Consider the following 19,539-nt stretch of genomic DNA (forward strand, 5'->3'; position numbering starts at 1 on the left):
CACACAGATGCACACACTCCACATTCACACATTTATGCACATGCAGATAGATGTCTACACACAGATGCACACACCCCACATTCACACACACTCATGCATGTGCAGGTAGATGTCTGCACACATGCACACACCCCATATTCACATACACTCATGCATGTGCACGTGGATGTCCACACACAGACGCACACATCCTACATTTACATACACTCATGCATGTGCAGGTAGATGTCTACACACAGACGCACACTCTACATTCACACACACTCATGCATATGCAGGATATTTGAGTGTAAAGTGCAGTTGTTACTGCAGATGTGTCACACTGCCTGTCAGTGTGGATAGTGTTCTACAACTGTGGATATAACAACAACCACTGGTGGGTTGTGGAGTCAATTTAATGGGCTTTTAAGTGGATTAGAATAGGATGGGATAAGATAGGATAGAGTGAAATAAATATTAGTATTCCTTATAAGAAGGATGCGTAAGCGTTGCTTCGTGAGATTTTGTTTTAGTTTTATAAGTGTGCTTGTGAGAGTGAGGGTATGTATTTGCATACTGAAATCTGATGTCACAAGTTGTTTTAACTGTAGGTCATGGTCAAAAAAGTTTGAAATTGCTATAGAATTGAAGTTTTGCATGTTGGTTTTTCAGACTCAGGATGAGGTTTGGCAAATCAGGAAGGTGTAAATACCAGAAAAAAATAAACATTTTAATAGATTTATTTAAAAACCAAGTAACCTTCTTTTTTTGTTTGTTTTGTTTTGATTTAAGATGGAGTCTTGTTCTGTTGCCCAGGCCAGAGTGCAGTGGTGTGATCCTGGCTCACCACAACCTCTGCCTCCTGGGTTCAAGTGATTCTCCTGCCTCAGCCTCCTGAGCAGCTGGGACTATAGGTGCCTGCCAGCACACCTGGCTAATTTTTTTATTTTAATAGAGACAGGGTTTCACCATATTGACCAGGCTGGTCTTAATTTCCTGACCTCATGATCCACCTGCCTCGGCCTCCCAAAGTGATGGGATTAAGCAGGCATAAGCCACAGAGCCTGGTCAAAAAAACCATTTTTTAAACATAATTTAAAATTCATCAGAAGTCCAACTTCTGTGGGTCTATGAAAACTCTCAAAATACCACTCCTCATAAACAGAGGGGTATTCTCTAAAACCAATATTGAATCTAAATAATCACATACTCTAAGGGTGTGTGTCTATCAGCCACTCATAACTGTGATTTTGTCATCAAGCCTAAAATTTACTATCTCTCACTTTTTAAATAAAACCTTTTTAATTTGAAAAATTTTAGATTAACAGCACAGGAACTTGCAAAGAGGGGCCCAGCGTACCCTTCATCTAGTTTCCCTTGATGGTTATGTCTTATGTAACTACGGCACAATATCAAAACCAGAAAACTGACATTGATTAGGTGGAACTTTAAATGGTAGCTTTGATTTCCAGTAATTTCACTTTGATATGTGAGATATAAGCATAAGCTTGTAAGCAGTCCTTCCATGTGTGCATGATACCTCTACAGAACTTCCCTCTTTCTACTCACCAGGGGATTTGTTTCATTTGTTAAGCACTTACATGAACAGAGAAGATTATGACATTATTTTTAAAGCTGATTAATCGAAACCATATTGAAGAAAGATTGGCTACTTTGGGTCTGAGACCTTAATCGCAGCTGTTTAGTCTGAATTTCCTGAATGATTGCCTCTTTGTACCTTCTCCTGTTGTGCTAACAGGGTTCTGAATCACCTAATCCGTGAGCAATGATTCACCCTGAAGAACGTTGCTCACTTTAGGGTCTTGGTTCAATGGACTGTCAAGCCATTTATCAAGCTTCTTATGCTTTCTTGAGAAAATAATAAATTAAAGGAATACACCATTGAATTTATAGCCACCGTTACTTCTCACTAGAAACCTGTGGATTGTGCAGCTTAGTGAGTACCCTAGACCTGATTTCCATTCTCGGCAGGCTTCCCTCATCATTCAGCCTGTCTAGAGGCAGCCTCTCTCAGCAAATACAAAGTCATTTTGATGTCATTCTGAGCCAGAATTTCTCTAGAATTCTGTTAAAATTGATTACATCAAAAACCCTCCAATACATATATAAAGCATTCTGACTTCACACTTAAATGATTTGAGGAGAATCTGTGCCATGGTGGCTGCCATCTTGTACAAATGATGGATAGTTGCCTGCACTCTAATTTAGAAACCAATAATTTGCACAGCACTTAGGTTTCAAAGTGCTTTGCACCTGCCTGGGTGCTAATATGTTTTTCATGCCTGACCTTTTAGCATTGACTAGTTTCAACTAGGATTCAGTTGACTAGGTTTCTATCTCTCTTTAGTCCATGCCTACAAAACAAAAAACAAACAAACAAAAAAACAACCCTGAGTTAAATGAAGTCCCTAACACACAAACTCTAAGAGCAGCATTGAGGAACTCATATGTTCTTGCACGTGACTTAAAAGCCAGTCTTTTACTAGAATTTATACAGACAAGTGATTTTCTGTGTAAATCTGTTTTTAAGGGGTACTTTCCTCTCTGAAAGTAGCAACTCCCTCTTAACTACATAGCGAACACAGGTCTGACCCAGAACACTTAAACTGGCCTCTCTAGTCACCAGGAAGAACATGCCCAGGTGAAACTAGCACAGCTGAATGTATTATTAAGATATTACTATTTAATATTTTCGATGTGGATGAGTCATTTTTATTGACCTTTGCCAGTGGAGAGCTTAGCAGCGAGTCAGTGGGGGAACTGGGATTTATCCTCAGAGACCAAGACTTTCCATTCTCTCACACAGAAGGCCTTTCCCTCCTGTGGACTTAGTAGCTCATTAAAAACAGAAGCCTAGAAACTGGGACTTGACAGAAAGTGACAGCCCTCAGTGAATCTCCCACCCTTCAACTTCTTCATGAAGGGAGAAATAGACCCAGGCATTCCTTGGACTTCACAGGTTTCATCTGAGCACTGGCTTTAGCACCCAGGGCACCGGCTTGCTCACCCTGGCAGTGGCTCCCACTTGTGAGCCATGCTCTGTAGCACCCTCTGCTGCTTCTTTCTGTGGGAAACACAGCTGTGGTTCTCATTGCTGGATCTCCTGCCTACCCATCACCGTCTCCAGCTTCCCTGTAAGAACAGCCAATGCTTTGCTTTCATGAAATATTGAGTTATCCACCCTTTCCCCATGAACCATGAGCTTAACCATCCTCCCATCTCCCCAGGAGAATATTACACAACAGAGGGATGAGTTCATTCATTTTCCTATCAGTGTATGGCATAGAGGGTTATTGGGAAAGCCAGTCAGGGCTGGTAATTCTTTGGTTCTTATTTCCAAGCATTTATATGAGCCTAAATCTGTTGATTCAGCTAGTCAGCTAATGAATGGAATTTCAAATATATTCTTCAGCCCATTAAAGGGAAATAACACTAAGAACAGGTTGGAATACAGGCCACTGGAGATGATTTGGTTCATGCTCCAAGTATCAAAGAATCTAGACCTCGGAAGACTTTGCCTTGCTCTTTCATTCTCTCTAATCTTATTTCATGGTTATAATAATTCTTATTAGGTTGAGGTTATTATTCTCCATTCTACAAGTGGCTATACAGCTCATGCTCTTAGAAAAGGGCTTTCCACCCAGATCTACTCCATTCTTCCCCACGTAGCTTCTCCTTCTAGAGATGAGAGCATGTGTAGGTCTAGCCACACACTTGTGTTTGTTTCTACTTGGGACCAGTATCACCTGTTTGTGAGACAGCCAATAGGCTTTACAAAAACAGCCTGGACTGAGCCTCAGGCTGTGATTTATTCACAACCGTTGACGCTTCCCATTCCACCAACCTCATGGACGCAACATGTTCTGAAGGGACTTTATGGGACATAATTTAATGCCTGGTATCTCTGACAGATGTCACTCACTTTCCAGGACACGTGTAGTGACAGGGAGCCCCATATTCAGTCTTTTTGTTGTCGCTTTTGGACAAAATATGAGTAACACTCTCCAGGTGAAGAATCCAATGCTAACTTCCTTAACATTCCTTACTTATGGAGTTGAAAAACTCAACCGTAGATTTGGAAATAGGAGCTATGTGGAGATGTTTTTTTCTTGGAGTGGACCATGCTTGAGCTCCACCTACCCAACAGCCTCCATCTATTGCAGCAGAGAGATGTGTGACCAGCAGAATGTCTTCACCATGTGTCCCCTGTGCGACAAGTCCTGTGATTACTGGAACCTCAACTCAGCCTGTGGGACTGCGCGGGCCAGCCACCTGTTTGACAACACTGCCACCGTCTTCTTCTCCATCTTCATGGCTCTGTGGGGTATGTGGCCATCACCAGGCTTGCTAATATGGGTGGTTCCTTTAAACGGGTACAACGACGAAGCTCTAAAGCTCATCCCCTTCAGGTTATTTACTTTTGCATTTTTCCTTCCTATCCCAAGAAGTATTTTAAGGATAATACCTTTCTCTTCTTTACTCATATGCATGAATAGAATCAGGAATATCCTTCATGTCTTTATCTGTTTTCTCTCAGATGTAGTCATGCTAACCATGTACTAGCTCCATGTATGATTTATCATAATTTGAACCAATGCATGTTTCAAAAACCCCTAGCACGCCTGTAAGACTCCTCTACGTACACTGACTTAGGTGAGCTTATAGATATCACGTAGCATAATACTTAGAATGGCGGAGTGACTGCTGTGGTCAGAGTGTTGGCTCATGGTAAAGGTGGGCTGAGATTTGCTTTCCTGACTCCAGCTCAGTGTTATTGTTAGGACACCATAAGTATAGACTGTAGATATTTTATTTAATGCCAGAGTCATGCTTTCAGTATTCCCACCAAAGGGATTTGTGAAGGAAAAAATAGTTTCTTCATTTTTCTCCTCTTCCCTTCCTCCCGTAGTATGGGGATAATAAACTTGCTCTGAGCCATAGCTATCTGACTGTAAACACATACAGACACACACCGACTCTCTCTCTCTCTCTCTCTCTCTCTCTTTCTCTCTCTCTCTCTCTCTCCTATTCTCACAAGCTGGACTAACGTGGAATAACTACCCTATGGTAACTGAGCATTTCTAAGAGGACACACACATGAGTATTAGAAAAGGGACCAAGTCAACGTGTTTCAGCCCATCTGAGTAGCCACCTGCTCCTTTACTCATCACTGAATGTGCAGGTCCATGGTTTGCATATTGGATCGCAGACTGGCTGGACCATGGTCTTGCTGCCATGGCTGCTTGATTTATTACTGACTCCATGCGACCCGGAGGATATGCCAGGATGGGTCCTGAGTCACACGTCCCTGAGAGTATGAAGAGAAGGAGGAGAGGGAGAGGCCTGTTCTCAGTGGTTCTTAAGAGAATTGGAACACAACCTTCCTCCATTCCCTGTGGGGACCTTCACTTGGGTGGAGACAGAACTTGACTGGAAAGATTCCTGTATTGCTAGCCACCAAGAAAAATGTCCAGGGTACACTCTATTCTCTATAATCAGGGAGAGCAGTTGCGTCCCAGGAGCTCATGGGCAGTGTTCAGCCCATGGAGAGTTGGAGCAGGGAGCAGAGAAAATCGAATTCTGACTGTAGAGTCCTGGAACTGTTCCCAGCAGGGGCCTTTAGAGCACACTGAAGTTGGGACCTGTTGCCTGGGAAGTCACTGGCAGCTCCGTGTCTCCTTATCAACCAGGAGCATCGTGGAATTACCCCAAGATCCACCCAAACTGATTTGGAACCCGGAATACCTATTTATTTTTTGATATATTACAACCCTAATTCCCATAATTTGTCTTGCAGGTAATTACCACCACTGAGTAGCTGAAGCCTAATAACTCCAGGTCTATGATCCTTCAAGAACTTTCTTGGGACACATAATCCCCTGTTGTAGAGAAACTTGGTTTTCAATTGTACTTTCTAGTTTCAAGTTCCAACAACTGCCTCTTCTCTTCCCTCAACAGCTGTAATGAACAGCTACCTCCCACCTCTTCTGAACTCCTTAGTCATTTCCTACCCCACCCCTGGACCCACTGTCTTCCTCACATCACAGTGCAGGGAAAGTACCCGGGGGTGGGATCACACCAGAGCTTCCTGGCACAGGGTAGGACTTGGTTTTGTTTGTTGACAGCCTTGCTGTGCTTTATGTGATTGTGTTTTCAGTTCCAGCAGCCAAGAGCCCTTAGGCAAGACTGTCTACAAATTACAATTAAAAATAATAGTAATGCCTCTCATTACCATGATTATTATGATTAGTGGTGCTGTGCTGTGGGCCTGGGCCAGGGCCCAGGCCTGCCAGGGATAAAGCTGGGAAGAAATGGCTCTACACAGAGAGCAGCTTGGGCTGTTGGTGGCAGGGAAAAGGTGGTGTAGAGTCAGGAGGTCTTGGGAGATACCAGTCGGCAGGACCTGAGTCTGTTGGAGTCTTCAGACCCAGCTCTGACTTCAAAGTGCAGGGAACATTGAGAAAGAGAGTGAAGTCCTACTGAAAAGGGAAGGAAAGAGGCAGACTTTCTGAGCTATTTTCTGAATAGATGTTAACTGACCTAGACAGACCTCATATGTGTCTCAGTTCTGTTCCTTCCCAGCAGGGGATCCCATAGAGGATAAACGTGAACCTAGCTCTGTGTCACTAAAGTCAATGCTTTTGACCAAGGTGCCCAGTTACCTTGGGCAGATGACTTAATCTTTGAGTACTGTTGTCCTCATCTGTAAATTGAGACAAATAATACCTACTCAACAATGTTCTTGCGACAGGTGAATGAGGTATGTGTGCAGAGCATGTGACGTGGTCCCTGGCATAGATGTGCACCCAGAACTGGGAGCCACTCTCCAGCAGTATGGTGGCCCTCCCTTGCCCTCACAACTTATCTTTTCATGACTCTGTTGCCTCTCTCATCTTTCCTGCAGTCTGACTTTCTCCCTTCAAGGAGACACCAGTCGGTCAGGACTCTGGGCACTGCTGTATGCACAGCCCTCCTCAGGTACCAAGGAAGGACCAGTAGGAAGAGGAGAGACTTTCCACCATTCTTAGCATCCCCAGGCCAATGCCAGTGTTGGGAGGTCAGAATACACTCACTCCAGAAAAGCCTCAAATCCAAGAAAGAAAAACATGCAAATCAGTGCACCGTAATGTAGCTACAAGGAAAACGAATGCAGCTTTAAGTAACTGTGTATTCAACCAGTGCATAGGTATTTGTTATTCTCAGTTCTGTGCTGTGCCCGAGGTAGACATAGGCAGCTAAGAGCTGGGACAAGTTTACAGTCCTATTATGACATCACAGGCATGAAGTGCCGGCCAGTAATCAGGCATAACATGCAGTGAAGTGTGCCCAGGCTCCTGCTAGTGGTGGATCTGTAGGTGTGGCCTCAGGGAATGTCTTGTCCACTCCCTTTTCAGGGTGTCATAAAGGTAGGGCAGTAGGAGTGAGGGTGCCAGGGTGCCAGGGGGACTGATCTTATGGAAGGGGGACTTGAGCTGGGTCAGGATAGGATGAGGGTAGAAGCTGGAGGATGGCAAGGAGAGAGGGACAATGTGTGCAAGTTGAGTATGGAGAGGACGGTGAGGACAGTGAAGGGGTGACCCAGCTGCAGTGCTGGCATGAGCTGTATATTGACAAATGCCAGGATGAGATTCAGATAGATGGTTCAAGCTCAACATACATAGTCCTGGAATCCAGAGAGAAGAACGTAGACTGTAAGGGGCCATTGAACGTGTAGGCAGGGGGTGTTGGCACGCTTCCTCTGCCCACTTCTTCTTTAGTGCTTAAATGCCATTGTCCTTCAAAATTCAGCTCGGATGCCTCCTCTGGCAGGTTGCACTTCTCATCACAGGCCCACAGCTTTTTCAGCTGTGTCATTCTTAAGGCCCTCATCACTTTATGCCATGTATTGTGGTTGTTCACAATCTCTTCTCACAGACTGTAAACCACTTGAGAAGCAATATCCACATGAAGTTCACCCAATCTCCCCGACAATGCCTAGAATGGTGTTTCGTACATTGCAGATACCTTCGTTGGGGCTGGTGCTTTTGCAGTATTAAAAATTCACTCAAACATACTCAAATAACAAGAGATTTGTTTTAAGAAAGCAAGAGGCAAGCTCCTGGGTATAGGAAATGGAATACAGGCAGGCCTCTTGGGAACTGGAGCTGGAGATGCTGTCAGAAACCATGGTCTTCCCTCCTTTCGGGTGCTGTGTGGTCTCTCCCTTCCCTGATCCTCTTTGTGTCTTTTAGTTGCAATTTTCAAAAGAGGGAGTCTGACTGTTTCATCAGCAGGCCCTGGATCAGACGTTCAGCCCTGGTGTAAGAACCCGTGGCTGTAGGTTTGTGCTGGTGGGGGTATCAGGTTCTTCCTAGAGCACTCTGAGAAAGGCATGCTGGTCCTTCAAAGGGCCATGGGTGGGGCAGGCAAACTGATGAATGTGTAGATGCAGCAGGGATTCTACAATTTCTTGCTAAGCAAAGGAAGAATGAATGCATACTACTTTACAGGGATTATTCTATCAGCTGCATGCAGGATGGGTTGGAAGGCTGAAAGTCTGGAGTCAGGTTTTAGGATAGTGTTATGTAACCTCAGAATGAGGTGATTGGGGCCCAGATGAGGCAAATGGTGCTGGGGACAGAAAGAAAGAAACGTAGGGAAAAAGTGAGAGTGCTGATGAAGGTGAAAGAAGAAAGAATGTACACATAGGCAAGATGAGGTTTGTCAAAAAGTCCTACAGATCGCTACCTTTTTATTTTCTTCATCCTTCCATCCTTACTTCACTTCTCCAGGTCATCAGTATTTATCCTCTTCTCATAACTTAGAAGTGGAGAAAGGAGAGCGCGCGCGTGTGTGCGTGTGTGCTTGTGTGTGTAACGTATCGATTGGCTCTCAAGGATGTGGAGTATTTTCAGCAGTTTCAACTAGAAGCAAGAAAAAGAGGCTAAATCCATTAAAGAGAGCTCCTAAATTTAAAATATGTTAGTTTATCTTCAATCTCCACTGGTGAGCCCAAAGGGTATAGAATCCACTCTTCGAAAATAATTGAGTTTTTGTTGTTGTTCTTTTTAAGCTACCATGTTCCTGGAAAACTGGAAGAGGCTACAGATGCGACTGGGCTACTTTTGGGACCTGACTGGCATAGAGGAAGAAGAAGTGAGTTCTCTCATGTATTTCTGTGGGCTTTTGCTCTACTTTGACCTTGGAAGTAGACTCTCTTGAGTGAGATACCCCTGTTTGTCTGCTATCACTGGCTGGGTCTCACAATGGCTGCCTGTGTAGCTTGGATCCATGGGCTGGGCCATGGTTAACATGCACTGAGGCTAAGAGTTCAAGCGCCCCCTCTTCCCTTGAGCTGGAGGGCATTGAGCCTGATGTTTGGGCAGATGTCTCAGTGCCCTCCGCTGGGGAAAGAGGGGGCAGAAGATGCAAGAACAAGAGGCAGAGGTAATCGAGATCATAAAAGTGGAGAATCAGGTATATGTGAGAATGCCCCGAGAGCCTCCTGAGGGCCAAAGGAGAGGCAGGGGTGTCAGGGGCTGGTTGCCTTTGATATCTGTGAAAGAAGGAAGAACCACTAAACCTCTGTGGTGTAAGCCTGTGCACTGTGTGTGAAACTGGTGTTAGGGGAGGCGTGAGCTAAGGGAAAAGGGTGGATTCTTCTAGAGCACTGTTCTGGACAGATGATCTTTAAATAATGCAAATACATCAGCCTTCCCTCATGGCTCTTCTGAGGACTAGCCCCCCATTCTTGATGCTGGTGAGCTGATGATGGGTAGCGTGTCGTGTTTGCTCCCGTGATCTATTCCCACCGTAACTCCTGCTCCTCCAGACAGCAACCCTACTGCCACTCAGCCCTCCTTCCCTCTTCGTTCAGTTCCAAGCTCAGCAAACCCCTCTGTTCTGACCACTAAAACCTTCAAGGCCTCCTGATACCGTGTCCCACCATGGATAGAATATCAGGCAGAGAGTCTCAATAGTGAGGATATCATGGGTGAGGGGCTGAGAGCTGTGTCTAGAAGGACCAGGAGACACTTTCAGTTGCCTACGTACCCACCTGCAAGGTCTGGCCACAGCAGTAAGGTGGCTATGTGGAACACATGCCTGCTCCTTACTCTCCTACAGTGATTGCGTTGGACTCAGGACCTCAGACCTTGTGACTCTGATTCTTTATGAGAAAAAACGAAATTCCTAATTTAGTCTCTTCCCCAGCCTGTATGTCCCCATGTCTTTGGAATGTTACCGTTTCTTCTCCTTAACGCCGTAAGCAGTCTACTTGCCTTTGAGCAGGTGGGCCGAGGAATGGTAGGAGCCACAGGGCAGCTGCGTGGAATGGAATCTACCAGTGCAGGTTGTGCTGCCTGAGAGTGCTGGAAGGAGAGATGCAACGATGTAGCCTTTCTCCACCTCCCGTGGGTCCTCACTCAATTGCACCCCCGTCCTACTCCACCCCACTGCATTACCATATATTGGGTACACGCACCCACTCTACTCCCGTGCTAGGTATTGAGCGTATACCCTGAGACTAATACTATCATGAACTCTGTGGTGAGAGAGAGAATATACATATGTATTCTGCCTTCGGAGAGGATTCAAATTATTTAGGAAGATAAGCAACAAAGAATAATAAAGACGGTTCATTTCTTGCAGGAAAATGGCCAAACTGGTCCTTCCAGTAGGAGGAACTGTAGAAGTTTGAATGTGGGTGATCTAGTAGGGACATCTTTGTGTTATTGGTCCCATTTGATTTAGCTGAAACGTGTCTCATATACATGAAAGAGACAGAAAGAGGGAGGTTGGGGGAGGTGGGTAGGGTACAGGGCCTTCTACCCTAATGCTAGGGGCTAGAATGTTTCCAAAAAAGAGAAGATGATGCATCCTGGCATCTAAGTCTGTGTGGGGCCAGAGACAAGCTAAGTGTGTCTGCTGAGTAGAGTCCAGGAAGCCCTCACGTCTCTCTGTTAGAGAGCAAGTGTAAACACACACTCTCCATCAGAAAAGCATCAGTTATAACTCAATACCCTTGAAATCTCTGTAACAAGCCCCTGGCAGGAGCGAGATTATAATCCATTTTTCTTTCTGTAGCCAGGTTTCCTGTTTATCTGTTTAACCCAATGAGCCATGGTAACTTCCTGGGAGGTACACGATTTGAGGAGCTCATGTGCTGGCTGAGAGGCGCCTGGCCAAGACTGGGTTTACCCAGGGCCTAAGGAGACATTCCGGATGAGAGCGCTGTGTGAGGCTACTGCGGGGCTGGTTGGTTCTGTAGCATGATTGGCGTGCCCCACATGTGCACAGGCCAGCCTCAACTTTTTCTTTAATGCATTTCTAGTTTGGATTAGCACACACACATTTCAGTTCAATTCTTTATATGGCCATTAAGCATCTACTACATACTAGGTTTTTGTATGGAATATGGAACTATCTCAGGCACAGTGTCTGATCTCCAAGGAGCTGCATTCAGCAGGGTGCTCTTTGGTCTATAAATATTTAGAATAGAATGGAGAGTGTGTGAGAGAAATTGCTCTGGCTAATGTAGAGAGGAAATGCTTAAAAAAAATCAGGGTTTTGAAGACTGGTTGGCTTTTAATGGGCAGCAAAGGGAAGAAGGGGCGCCCACAAGAAAGAAACAGCAGCAGAAGCCTTGACCTTGGAAAGTGAGGGGTGTAGATAGGCAACAACAAGATATCTTGAAAGCCAAGTTGGCTGCAGGGGACAGGACTCAGTATGCAGTGGTGACAAGGAGAAAGTATAGTTTGGTGACCAGGTCAGGGAGGGTCCTGATTGCTAATCTGTGTCTCCCAGGCCACGGGAACGCATGAAGGTCAGGAGAGCAAGGTATGACTGACTTGAGCAAGGGTCCTAGGACTTACATGAAGTGTTTAACTTACATTCAAATGAGGGGTGAGTAGAAGGCAGATGTTACTTGGGCATTGGAGGGAGGGAGGCAGGGATCCTTTAAAGTCATGATTAGAAGTTTTTTCTATTTTAACCAGACACCTCCTAGTATCAGGAATACTTGCAAGTCTAGCTGTCTATAACCTTAAGACATCATTCTTCCCCATGGTATTTGCTAGGAAACACTTGCTTCTCAGGGGAAAGGAGGGTTCCAACTGGCATACACCAAATCTTGTGCACCCTCTAGTACTCCCACTTGGGTGCCTCCAGCAGGTGGGACACCCCAAGAGGGGTAGAACAAGCAGTGGGGCCTGAGTCCAGCTAGGAAACCAGAGAGAAGCCAGAAGAAGACTGGAGACTGCTTTCTTATGAGGGTAGGGAAGGAAGGCAGCAACCAAGCCCAAGGGCCCACCCCCTGGGCAGGTGCAGGCCTGCCTATGGGTGTACCTGTGGACACCACCATGGGACTTATTGAAGGACTCCTCTGATCCTGTTTGTCTTTGTTGCAGGGAGATCTGCTAGACCTCCAGAGTTTTATCCTCTAAAATGGGATAATCTTCAACTCAGTGGGCCTCTCTTGCCCTTTACCTTCTGTCACATCAGGAATATCCTGGGCCTTTTAGACAGTGTGGCCTTATCTGAACACAGATATCCTGCCCACTCGTCTCTCTCCCAGCTCTCATGTATCACATCAAAGCTTAGATATCCTCAGTGACATCTTTCTGGTTTCACAGGAAACCAAATCCTCTGCCTACCTTTCTAACCTCAGCTCATGTCATTCTCCTCCTTATTTAGACCTTCCAGCTACCTCGGCCTTCATTCTGTCTCAAGCTCATGCCAGTCTTTGCCCTGGCTGTTCCTGCTGCACAGAATGCTTTTCCTCCAGACTCTGTGACGCCTGTCTTTTCTCGGCTTTTGTGTCTCAATGAAAACATTGCCATCTTCGGATTGGCCTTCCCCAGCTTCCCAATCTGAAGCAGCCATCCTGCTTTATTTCTTCTGCTGTTCTTACCCTCATCTGCTAGTTTCTCATTTGTGTGCTGGTTTACTCACTGTAACTTTCCTTTACTTGGAGATAAGTTCCAGGGAATGAGGGATCTCGTGTCTAGGACTGGCACTATAGTCTCAGTGCCTGGAAAGAACTCAGAGCATAGCAGGTGCTTGATGACTCTTGGTTGAAGCCATTTGTTGGATGTGTCTCTGGACTTTCCTCTTTAGATCAGACAAGTATGGTCCTGAGCACGCTTGGGTTCTTCCTCCCAGCTGGCTCCTGGGTAGATTGACCAAATGGAAACAGTTCCCGGAGTCTCGGTGGGAGGGGTGGTGGTCTGTGATGACTTGGCGTCAGATTACCCATCCAGTGCTGTTGTGTTTGGGGGACATCAGGAATAAGGCTGGTCTGCCCATGGCTGGGTGTGTCAAAGTAGCCCTCACACGGGCTGGATTCTGCTCTGGCCAGGAGCTCAGTTGTTCAATTTTGAGGGATTCTATAATCTCAGCACACTTGCTTGGCTGCAAACAGGGAGGTCCTTGTGAGGCCTGCTTCAGTTGAGTGTAGTGCAGCTTGTCTCTGCTTTGAGTTTCGGACTCCTGTCCGAGTGCTGAGAAAGCTAGGCTTGTTTTAAAAAGGTGAGGGTTATGACCGGGTGCAGTGACACACGCCTATAATCCCAGCACTTTGGGAGGCTGAGGCAGGCGGATCACCTGAGGTTAGGAGTTCAAGACCAGCCTGGCCAACATGCTGAAACCCTGTCTTTACTAAAAATACAGAAAAATCAGCTGGGCATGGTGGCATGTGCCTGTAGTCCCAGCTACTTTGGAGGCTGAGGCAGGAGAATCCCTTGAGCTTGGGAGGTAGAGGTTGTAGTGAGCTGAGACCGTGCCACTGCATTCCAGCCTGGGTGACAGAGTGAGACTCTGTCTCCAAAAAAAAAAAAAAAAAAGACGTCGGGTCTTTGCACTGGGGCCCACCATGGGGAGAGGTGAGCCACAGCACATCTAGAGGCATTCAAGGAAACTCCTCTGTGTGCTGCCATGGCGTGTCCTGGAAAGCCAGAGATCATAGGAAACATCCTGCCAGTCAGCTGGAGTGCCTCCCTCAGCCCCTGTGTAGGGTATGAAGTGGGAGAGGCTCCTCTGGCCTGAAGAGATCTAGAGTCCATGTTCTGGAACTCACTGAAAGGTACCGCTACAGTTTTTAATTAAAATCTCCCATTGGAATAATGTGGAAGAAAAGCAACCAAACTTCAGAGGCCGTGGGGGAAAACCTCAAACCATACTTCCCAAAGTATTCCTGCAGGATATATTAATTGTTACAGGCAAAAGTTGCTCTGTGGGAAACGATGGGCTTAGGAAAATTAAGCAAGCATATTGACAGTAGTACTTTTCAGAGTTTTTAATATGCTCATTGTGACTCTCAGGAAGTCGATACGTTATAGTGTTTTCCAGTCTTTTAGATCTTGGAATCCTTTTTTAGCCGAAATTTTCTTGGCACACATCTTAAGAAATGCTGTGTTGGAGAGTGGATGAAGGTGAGAGACAAAATCAAGTGCACTTCACAAGCATTTAGAGATTTCTATGTGTTCTGCGTGGTGCCAAGAATAATACACAATAATAAAACACAGAGTAATACAGAGCAGGTAGCTGATCCTTATGTTAGGATAAGAAGACTCTCACATGCAAAACAGCTAGGAAGAGCTACAATGTGTGGTGTAAGCTATAAAAATCTAGGAATTCAGAGAGGGAGGAGACCCCACCTGGGAGGTATGCTGCAGCAGTTGGAGAAGGCCTCCTGGAAGGGGTGGGAGTGACGTCCCCTTGGAGAATGGGTGACGATCGAAAACCTTAAAAACAGTTGAATGACACCACCTGCTGTTGTTTTAGTTACGCTTGTTAGTCACTTACATGGTCTGTCCTCTCCTACATCATGGCATGTCTCAGGATAGCCAGAGACAGGTCAAGAGCCTGACCTGTTGACCTTTGGAATCTCTGACATGGGGACAGCAGTAAGGACATGTATGTACCCTGAATAGCAGAGCCCGTTGTGAGCCAGTACCTGAATCCTTGCCCAGGAGTCATCGATAAACGATGCAGGAACATGAAGTCCTCACACCTGTAGATATTTGTTCTTGAGCTGGAAACCATAAGGAAGACCTGCCAGTGAGGCCAGGTGTACACAGTTAAATTTCCTTTGAAGTGAGTCCTGTATCTTCCTCCCCCGGCATCTGCACTGATTTGACCATGGTCCTCTGGATTAGTTAGGTGCTCTTTCCCATGCCTGATGACTCACAATTCAGGTTTGTGTTGCTGAAAGACCCAGCTAGGTCTCTTGAGCATTGGTGTACTTGCCAACGAGTTACTCACTGAGGCTGTACAGGAAACAGGTCCAGGCAAGTGAGTTTTAAGATTCCCTATGGCCACCCTTGACTTTGATGTTTAATGGTCGCCATTTTAGCTCACAGAATAATGGTGCAGGGAAGGAGTTTTGTTGTTGCCCTCACTCCCAGCTGTGGGGCACATCTGTTTCTCCAGCTGGGACTTGGCTTGTTGAAAGTTAAAGTTTGAGGTCTGACGATAGTTGGTGGGATGACCAGGGATATCCCTGTGCCTCTGGTCAGACTGCTCTGCAAAGCTCTGGGCCTCTCTTCGTATCAATCATCCGGTTAACATTTCCTCTCTCTTTTCTCAACACCGACGCTGTCCCCAGGAACGTGCCCAGGTTTGGTTTTCAGTGTGATAACGAATGTTGTGTGTCCCTTGTCTCTTCCTCACGTTGTGTTCTTGTTAGGATGTGACATCTAGACACCTTGTATTTGTGTTCATATCCAATAGTGTCCAATCCTAAACGCTGACATTAACGTACCTGTGTCTGGTTATTACCTGCAGGCCAAGGCCCCTCTTCCTTCTGTTTACTAACTACTCTCTGCTCTTTGGTTTAGGAACATTCCAGGCCTGAGTATGAAACCAAAGTTCGAGAGAAAATGCTAAAGGAGAGCAACAAGTCGGCTGTCCAGAAATTGGACACAAACACGACGGGGTGTGACAATGAGGTATGAGACAGTGCTGATCATGGTCCTCCTTACTTATTGACATCCTGTTGTCATTTTGTTTGGCACACCTTAGTGGAGAAAGACTGGGCTCGGGAAGGGGTTGATGCGGGGCAGGATAGATAAGAGCATGACATCCCTCATTGTCCTACAGCCAGAGATCATGGGCAATGGGCTTTCATATGACTTGACCTTTCTTTCCAGGGCAGTGCTATCTGGTCAAAATGGGAAGGCAGGTTGGAGGAGAAACAGTTTCAGGCCTGGTTCCTACCATCATCTAAATATTGAATAATATTCAATACCCCACCATCCCAACCACTCGGTGAGGCTAACCCTTCTTGAACCCTTGCTCTATCTTAGACACTGTCCTAAGTGGCGTTACGTTATCTCACAATACGTCTGTGAAGCAAGTACTATTGCTATGTAAATGAAGACTCATGAAAAAAGATTAAGTCATTTGCCAGAGGTCACACAGCCAGTAAATTGTAGGTGGATCTGGGATTCCAATGCAGATCTATTAGTCTGTGTACCTAACCACTATACCATACAGCCTTCAACGGCAATGGGAAAATCAAAGGGTAAAGCAAGAAGTCGCCCTTAGGGCCTGCAGAGGCAAATTCATGCCCTGTATTTGGTCGAGATACTCACGCTATATTCCTTACATTTCATTTTATCTCGGTGGGCCTCCAAAAGTGGAAACATAACGGTGACCATGTCCTCTGGGTCATGTCTCTGAGTTTTACGGTGGCATGCAGTCATTAAAACAGAGCTTCAGAATTTGTGCTGTGGTCCATAAAATACTCAGAGTATGTATCTTGAGGGAGCATGGGGGTGCTCTTTGGGATACCTGTCTCTGTTGAGAGAGAGAGAGAGAGAGAGAAAGAGAGAGAGAGAGAGAGAGAGAGAAAGAGAGAGAGAGAGAGTTTATGTCTTTCTTAATCTGGTTCTTGAAAAAAAATCCACTAGATTGAAAATCTGTTGCTTTTAGATGTATCTTGTCTCCATCTTGGATTTGAATTCAAATTTTATATCATTTTACATTCTTTAAGTTGGAACCATTCATGTTAACATGCAAATTTATGCAAGCATCAAAACAGAAGAATGTGGTGTTTTCGAGCCCAGAATACTCGCATTTTTTTTTTTTTTTTTTTTTTTTTTTTTTACGAAAACAACTTAAACAGAACAGAGAGGGTGGCCCTCTGAGTTATTTTTTTCCTAGATGAAGAGCAAGTACAAGACCACCAATTATTCAGGGAAATAATGAATTCATTTTTAGGAAAGACTAATCATCACTGCCATCCTCATCAGAAAGCAAGCATTCTGTGTTCTGTCAGCTTCGGCAATGCCATGCAAACTTCTTTCTCTACCCCATAGCAATATACAATGGATAATTTTATGGAAATCACATGTAACTTTTATTGACCACTGACTCATTTAATTTTAATTCCATAAACGGGAATGCCAAGGAGCTGGAACTGTGTACACTGAGGCTGTGGTTCTAATATAAACATTGCTTGGGTATATATGCATGATTGGTCAAATAACTTTCAGGAACCATGAATAATTAAAAAATATCTGAATGCATTATGAATGATACATATGCTTATGTTTTAGCATTCAACATCTATTTTCATTACAGTGTTGAGAATGCAAAGCTCAAAGCATCTAATGCCTTATGGGCACTGGGGGGAAATGACCTTCTCAGATGAGCAGTGTAAGATACAAATGGCCTAGAATTTGATTGTCAGGATCCTTCTTGTGTTCCCTCAGTTTCTTCAACATTGTGAATGCTTCTTTCTTGCCAAATTCAGCCATAGGTGAGAGGTAAGGATGGATGCTGCTCTTGTCTGCAGGAAGTGTTGTAGTCACTACCCCCTGCATAACATCGCTGCTGGGGCACCATTGCATGTGGAATATTTAGGAAAGGCATCTTTTCTTCTGGGGAATAGACAGGGACTAAAGAATCGAATTCTAGCGGGTGGTCTTGGATGTGCTTGTTTCACCCCAGAAGATCACCTTGGTTCTGCCTTCACTGTAACCCTGATGCTGTATATCTCTACCTCTCCTTACTTTCCTTCCTGTTGAACAGTAAAAAAAGCTACCATTTACTGAGGCCCAGAGTGGTACAGGAATTTGCTTAAGACCACACAGCTAGTTGTGTAGAAGCTGGTAATCAAACTCAGCTCTGCCTGATCCCCAAGTCCTATTAGCCTTTTTTCTCCTCTTTAATTTTAAAGATACCAAGTCCATTGACTTTTTAAACATCTTTATTGAGATTTAATTTTATACCGTAAAATTCACCCGTTTACAAGTGTACAATTCAGTTGTTTTTAACGTATTCACAGATTTGTGCAATTATCTACACAATTTATGTTTAAAACATTTTTATTATCCCAAAAAGAAATCCTGTACCCAATAATTGCCAAGTCGTGGGTAACAACTAACCTACTTTCTGTCTCTATAGATTTGCCTATTCTGGACTTTCATGTAAATGGAATCACAGAATATGCGGTCCTTTGCTTCTTTCACTTAGCAACACTTTTTTTTAGGATTCATCCATGCTGTGGCATATATCAGCACTTCATTCTTTTTTATTGCCAAATAATATTCCATATTTTGGATTTGCCTCATTTTACTTATCCATGCAGGTGATGGACATTTGAGTGGTCTCCACTTTCGGGCTATTATGAATAATGCTGCAATAAACGTTTGTGTACACTTTTTTTTTTTTTTTTTGGCTATATGCTTCCATTTCTCTTGGGTATATACTTAGGAGTAGAATTGCTGGGTCATATGGTAACTCTGTGTTTAACCTTTTAAAGAACTGCTATACTGTTTTGCAAAGTGGCTGTATTATTTTACATTCCAACCAGCAGTTTATGAGGTTTCCAGCATCTCCACATCCTCACCAACACTTATTTTCTGCTTTTTGAATTTAACCATCCTAGTGGTGTGACGTGGTATTTCATTGTTGTTTTAACTTGCATTTCCTAAATGACTAATGATGTGATCATCTTTTCATGTGCTTATTGGTCATTTGCATGTCTTCTTTGGAAAAATATCTATTCAAATCCTTTGCTTCTTAAAAATATTGGGTTAATTGGCTTTTGATTGTCAGGTTGTAAGAGTTATTTGTGTATTTGGAATATATGAAGTTCTTTATCTGTTTAGAATACCAGTCTTATCAAATAATATGATGTAAAAATAGTTTCTTTAATTCTGTAGACTGTCTTTTCATTTTATCGATGAGATTATTTGCAGCATAAGTTTTAATTTTGAAATAGGTCAATTTATCTAGTTTTGTCACTTATGCTTTTGTGTTATATCTATGGAATCATTGTCTAATCCAATGTCATTAAGATATTTCTAGTTTTTCTTCTAAGACTTTTATAGTTTTGACATTTACAGTTAGGACTATGGTCCATTTTGAGTTAATTTTTGTGTATGATTTAAGGAGGGGATTCAAATGCATTTTTCTGCATGTAGATATTCAGTTGTACCAGCAACATTTGTTGAACAGACTGTTTTCCTCACTGAATTATCTTGACACCCTTATCAAAAGTCAGTTGACCATAAATGTAAGAGTTTCTTTCTGGACATCAATTCTGTTCCATCG

At 44.3% G+C, this 19,539-nt stretch overlaps 1 protein-coding gene across 3 annotated transcripts in view; it reads left to right on the forward strand.

The window, feature by feature from the left end:
- ANO2 (anoctamin 2) overlaps positions 1-19,539 on the forward strand; it is a 367,122-nt gene that overhangs the window by 185,602 nt on the left and 161,981 nt on the right. For 2 of the 3 annotated variants that reach the window (XM_012455921.2, XM_064377518.1), the window contains 4 exons: positions 4,164-4,324; positions 9,053-9,135; positions 15,584-15,595; positions 15,816-15,926. In XM_012455921.2, coding sequence (XP_012311344.2) covers positions 4,164-4,324; positions 9,053-9,135; positions 15,584-15,595; positions 15,816-15,926 — 367 coding nt within the window. The remainder of the gene's footprint in view (positions 1-4,163; positions 4,325-9,052; positions 9,136-15,583; positions 15,596-15,815; positions 15,927-19,539) is intronic. The other variant, XM_064377517.1, reaches the window with a different exon arrangement.

The sequence above is a fragment of the Aotus nancymaae genome, unplaced genomic scaffold (assembly GCF_030222135.1).
Source record: "Aotus nancymaae isolate 86718 unplaced genomic scaffold, 86718_ANA_hifiasm-v0.15.2.pri h1tg000016l, whole genome shotgun sequence".
In the NCBI taxonomy this organism is placed as follows: Eukaryota; Metazoa; Chordata; class Mammalia; order Primates; family Aotidae; genus Aotus; species Aotus nancymaae.